The 6,126-nt window shown below is 36.9% G+C and overlaps 1 protein-coding gene across 2 annotated transcripts in view; it reads left to right on the forward strand.

Annotated features, from left to right (window-relative positions):
• Nucleotides 1–5,712, forward strand: part of LOC117417987 (probable helicase with zinc finger domain) — a 41,610-nt gene extending 35,898 nt beyond the window's left edge. For both annotated transcript variants that reach the window (XM_034030458.3, XM_059035495.1), the window contains exons 30-31: nt 2,812–3,079; nt 4,630–5,712. In XM_034030458.3, coding sequence (XP_033886349.3) covers nt 2,812–3,079; nt 4,630–4,844 — 483 coding nt within the window. In that variant the 3' untranslated portion in view covers nt 4,845–5,712. The remainder of the gene's footprint in view (nt 1–2,811; nt 3,080–4,629) is intronic.
• Nucleotides 5,713–6,126: the final 414 nt, after the last annotated feature.

Here is a 6,126-nt window from a genome sequence, read left to right on the forward strand (position 1 = left end):
TTAATTGTCCTAATATCCTATAGCTGTGGCGTTTCCATTTTAAACCTTGCTAGATGGCACACTGTTTATTGCTAGCTGTACATGTCCATGAATACACAATTATATATATATATATATATATATATATATATATATATATATATATATATATATATATATATATATAATGACCTTAATTTAGAAACTACAAAATGATATAGCAAAAGTCTACCGGAAGCCATAATAGTAGTTTACCATATTTCATGTTAGATTTCGAAAATGTAACATTTTTTGATATTCGTCAGTTTTTTCATTATGTAATTCAGTATGTTAACATTATTCAGCAGGTTTCATTGAACTTTATGAAGCAAAATTAGTTCATTCTGTAGGGTGATGCAAAACTTTTGGCCATAGCTGTCGTCACATTACCCACAGTAAAATAAATCTCAAGGTTGTCTTTATTACAAGGTTTTGCAGCAGACTGCAAAACCCTGTAATGAAAACTCTCCTCCACTCTACAAACGTACTCTTCTGATGTGCTCTTCCTCGAGGTGCTTGTGTCTGTAACTGTTGGACCTGCAACTCTTCTCCTGCTGGAGTCATGACCTGCTGGCATAGAGCACTCTAGTTTTTGTTTCTGCCTAAGGTCACCTGTCTCTTCAAATTAAACCTCACAGGTGATGGTAGACCCTTAACATTCTCAGTTCTTATTTCTTGTCTTGTATTCTTTATTATTATTATTATTATTATTATTATTATTATTATTATTATTATTATTATTATTATTATTATTTATTTCTTAGCAGACACCCTTATCCAGGGCGACTTACAATCGTAAGCAAATACAAAACTGAAAGCACAAAATATGCCTTCAAACACTTGCATTACCTGTGTTACACACATTTGCACATTCTCCAGCCAGTTTGGCAGATAAATATTCTGCTAAAGTTATCGAGTTCACGTGGAAGTGGTTTAAATTGCGAGCGTGTAAATGAAGCTTAAAGGGTAAGAATCGGGGTTCCTAAAAATATAGCGTTACCCGTCCCCACATGTTCCTACAACTGTTTAAATAATGTACCTGTAATTTTTATTTTCATTGTTAACATCCTGACAACTTTTTACACAGAACTTTCAAGTCAGTTTCAAAACTCTTTTCAAAATGGCTGCTTTAGTGCACTGGGGTTTGAGATCTGTCCTCTAAGAGAGCGATTAAAAATACATAACAAGTGCTCTGGCTTTTCTGTTCCGTACAACATCATGGATCTTTATTGCTGTGTTACCTGTTTGACAATGTGGACAATAATCCTTACACTATCAGTGCACTAGAGCGGCCATTATGAAAATAGCTGAGGAACGGTTGTGTAAAAGTTGTCAGGGTGTTAACAATGAAAACAAAAATTACTTTATTTAAACAGTTGTAGAAACACATGGGGACGTGTCACGTTATATTTTTCGGAACCCCTGATACTTACTCTTAAGAATCAATTGACAACTAATGGCTGGTTTGCAAGAATTTGTGAAGATTCTGTCATTAGCAGTGATTGTTCCCTTAATCTGAGTAGTGTTTATACTTTTTATAGCATAACCCTGACCAGTCTTGTTCTAGTCTGATAATGTAGATAAATGCATTGCACATGCATTCTGGAAAACCTTAGCAACATCTATTATTAACATCTAAAATAATGGGGCTTGACCTTTACAGATCCTGTTGCATAGTAACCCTGTGGTTTGGTCTCCTTTTATTTTGCCAGCATGCTTCAATGAATCTGTATCATTAGGCGCATATATGGGGGCTGCTGATACTAATACTTTCTGTCTCGCAAATAGAGGTTGTATTTATAGAACATTGATACAACATGTGTAGGTGTGTAATGTGTTGGAGCTGTCATATCCTGCAGCTGAGCGTAAACTAGGAAAAATGATTCCTGTTATAGTATTACACACTAGACCCGATATTGTAACCTATTATAATCCTAAAAACCATTGATCTCAGGAACTCCTATTAAACATAAACATGTTATTTTTGTTCTATGCATGGGGACGACATCTGTATGCAGAATAAGATTGGAATTTTGATGAATCCATAACCGTGACTTTATGAATCAAATTTAAACACAAGTGAGAAATGAACTAAGTGGCGTTGTGATAATGCCTTTTTGTGTCTCCAGAGCTGGGATTGAGATCAATATCGAATGTTCACAGAAGCATCACCCAAGAGGCTGTTTTTGTCCACAAATAAACCAATCTTATTGCTGGACCTGATTTAACCTTATTCTTTATCAGGAAACCCATGTTGTGGCTCTGTTCTGTGTACGTGTTTTGAATAATCTCTGTAAGCATGCTTTTATTGCGTGCACTACCCTGCCCTCTCTGTCTATCTTTTGAAGTAGTTCTAATGCCATTGGCCCAATCATTATTATCTGTTTATACCAATTGACTCTTCGGTTTCCTCTGCCTCTTATCTCTGTCCATAGCAATCCAATCGTGTATGCAAAACCACCATCTGTAGAAATCTAGCTGACCGTGCAAGTTCATGTCATCTCTTCTCTTGTTATGAAATTCTTGTGAGTTAACAGAATAGAAACTGAAGTTTCATATGTCAAAGTCTCAGACCCATCCTGAGCAGTTCTAGGACCCAGTCAAAACCAGAACCTATTATCAGAAACTGTAAAACTAGTTTTAAAAAGGTTGGACTTATTAATTAATTAATTAATTAATTAATTTAATTAATTAATTAATTAATTAATTAATTAATTGCACTGATGGCTTAGTGGTAGGGGTCATTTCAGATTTGACCTGAATTTCATACCAACTACTTGGTGTTTTTGACAGATTGACGTCCGGACAGTGGGCCGACCGCTGTACCAGCGAGGCTTTCCATCTACCCTGCAGGAGTCTCCCTCCTCCCAAGCCAGCCAGGAGCCCAGCCCCTTCTGTAGCCCGGACCTGCTCTCACCCGCCTCCACAGGGGGCCAGCGGGCTGTGGAAGAGACCGAGGACAGTGCCTTCAGCCCCATGGAGAGCAGTGAAGGCCAGGCAGCTCTGCATGCTCAGGACTGCGCAGACTACAACAGGCAGTACACACCCTCCAGCCAACAAGGTACTGCAGGCTTGAGCTGCTGCTTCTGCTCAGGTTTACCCTGTTTAAGTGCATAATGTAACATGGAATATTTCAAAATAGCAATTTTAACTGTGAAGTGTGCTTTTTGTTTTCCAAGTTGCGGGTGCGTGTGTGTTACTATAGTTCAGTTCAGGTTTGACAAAGAATTACCAGAGTCTGCTTGAAATAGCATTCACTCAAGTGTCAGCCAGTTACTCGCTGGATGAGTCATCAAAGCCTTTTAAACCAAACGAAACAGAACATCTCAAAACTTGCGGTGCCTTCTGCCCGAGTTAGTGATATTTTTTCATTATTTTCCTTTTCTTTTTATAATTGTTTGAAGCAGGTCAGCCTAATGACCTAGTTTAGATGTGTATCCGGGCAGTGTATGTGGTCAACACATGTACAATCTAGCTGGTTGTCAACAGCATTGTGAAATCCAGTTGATTTTAAAAAGGATGAAAATTGTGACCTTTTCCTCAGTATTGGTTTGCAGCTACAAGGTAAGAGTGCAGAAATGTCTCGCTGTAGCAAAACAGAGTGCTTTAATTGACATTAGATGTTCTGTGGATGACCTTAACAGGTCATAATTTGAAAACCGAGTCATTTCTGTTGCTCCAATGTCTGTTAACCCATTGCTTTATAAATAAACAAATTAGATTTTATAATTGTATGCTTTAGAAAAATGTAGCTTGTGGCCTAAGGTCACAAGTGTGCCCTTCTAGGAGACTGATTTAAATTAATAAATAACAACAATAATAATAATTCAAACATCTTGGTATTCCTGAATACAAACATAAAATAAAGATTTAAAAGTATGGCATTCCTGTATTCCGCAATTCTGTAATAACCTATTGAATAAATGCACAGATAGCTACAGAAGTTTTATTCCCACATTACAGAGTAATGATATTAAAGTTTGGTTTCTACAGCTGCAGTGGGTGTGTGTTGGTATGGTAGCATTGATTGGGTTATAGGTCAGTTTAGATTAACAAGTGTCTTCTGTACTATGAAAGCAGAACATGTATTTAGTACAGGTAATGACAGGTATTCCATAGGAGTACTGCATTTTGAGTTCTCTCTCTAGCATACTAAATTTCAGCCTGATAAATGGTTTAGATTGCTCAAGCCAGAGAAACCAGAGCACAGGAGGGACAAGATGCAAGGAATTTCAGCACTGGCTTAAATCTGCTCTGAACTAAACATACTTGCCACAGCAGTTTTATTACACAGTTTCTCAAGAGTCGTTTAAATAATGTAATTAATTAATTGGGGAACTATAAGGAGCTGTCCAGGCAGCTGTAGAAACATTTATTATTATTATTATTATTATTATTATTTATTTCTTAGCAGACGCCCTTATCCAGGGCGACTTACAATATATCACATTATACATTATTTCATTATTTATTATAAAGTAATGAGCATATTTGCCTGGTGCCTGAATACTCAAGTTACCCACACCATAAACCTAACTGAGTTTTGGTTTTGTAAAGGTTTTCCAGGTTTTCAGGAGCCCTCTAAGAAAAACTCTCTCTCCTCTCCCTCAGCTCACCCTGACTGCCTGGAAGGCAGTGAGCAGTTCTACCTGGACGAAAACAAGACGGCTGCCTCTTACGCCAGTGTTCTGCGGGCTCCGCCCCCGTCCAGCCCAGGTCCCTCCCCCGAACTGCCAAAGAAGGCCAACGACCCTCTGACCCTCCTGCAGGACCTGAGCAAACGTTCTGGTCACAGCGACAGCGGCTTCTACTCATACTTCCAGTGAAACCTCTTATGTATTATTATTATTATTTTTTTTCTTAATAATGCACTTTTTTTTGTTTTGTTTTTTTGGGGAAAAAAACATATACTAAAGATTTATGTTTGTTTGATATTTCACATAACATATATCTCTTTTTACATTTACTTTTGATGCATGGTTTTTGAAAGCATTAATGTATTTTTTCTTTTTTTTATGGGGGGATGGAAGGGTTAATCCTTGTTTCAAAAAATATAGTTATTACTTTTTCTGGAAAAGAGGGATGTTTTGAAATTCGATTCTTGAGAGTGTAGCCTTTCAGCAGAGCCGCCAAGATGTCCGCTTACCAGAGCTGCTTCAGCTTCTCCAATGGTATCATAATCCGGTACAGTGTACTTAGACTAGAATGTTGTGATCAAAACAATGAATTGAGATCAGTTACTATAATTTAGTATTTGTTCTCTTTTTTTGCATTGTAATATGCTGACTAGTATTGAGTTACTTCTTCCATATAAGTGGAATTTGTGTATTTAGCTTTACAGAATTCCAATATTTATATAACGGTATTTTTGAAGACACTTTGCTATTTTTTTCCCATAATGCACTATGAGTTAAATCTATGACATTTTTCCGTAAATGAATTCCGTATCATGTGTAAGCACTTTATATTCATTCGAATGCTATCCTCTGTTCTAGTAAACCTTTATTTTGTTTTGCTTTGGACACGTGTACGTATTTGAAATCTTTTGATGTTTAAATGTTTTGACTTTTTTGCACACAAAAGGGATTGTTTTGGGCATATTGATCTTTTATTTTGGCTACAGTATATGTTATTTTTTTTATTTAATGGATACTTTAAAGGAAAACAAATAAGTAAATATTTTGGTGAACAGAACTTGTGTCTGCGTGTTTCTTGTGCAGAAATATTTGCATAGTTTTCTGTCCAAGCCCCTTGACACTTTTCTAAAATGCATTTTGTTAATAGATGATATTTCAATATCAATGCACTCATTTCATGGTTTAGTTGTCCATCTAAAGATGCTGGGATATCAAGGTTTAAATCGATTATCCAGGTGAAATTGAATTTTACTGGACCAGACATGATGATAATTTTACATCTAATCTAGACCTGGTGGATTACCTATTAACATGCTGATGAAGCGATATTGCTTATGTATGGGGTTGTACGAACTGTATGTGGGAACTCACCTGTGCAGGTAGTCTGATGGAGATGAGGGGATAAAATAGTTCAGAACCATTGCCTGACTCTCTGCTGCTGCTTTGGACTCTAAGGCGCATTTACACCTGG

Source organism: Acipenser ruthenus, chromosome 13 (genome assembly GCF_902713425.1).
Source record: "Acipenser ruthenus chromosome 13, fAciRut3.2 maternal haplotype, whole genome shotgun sequence".
NCBI classification, from domain to species: domain Eukaryota; kingdom Metazoa; phylum Chordata; class Actinopteri; order Acipenseriformes; family Acipenseridae; genus Acipenser; species Acipenser ruthenus.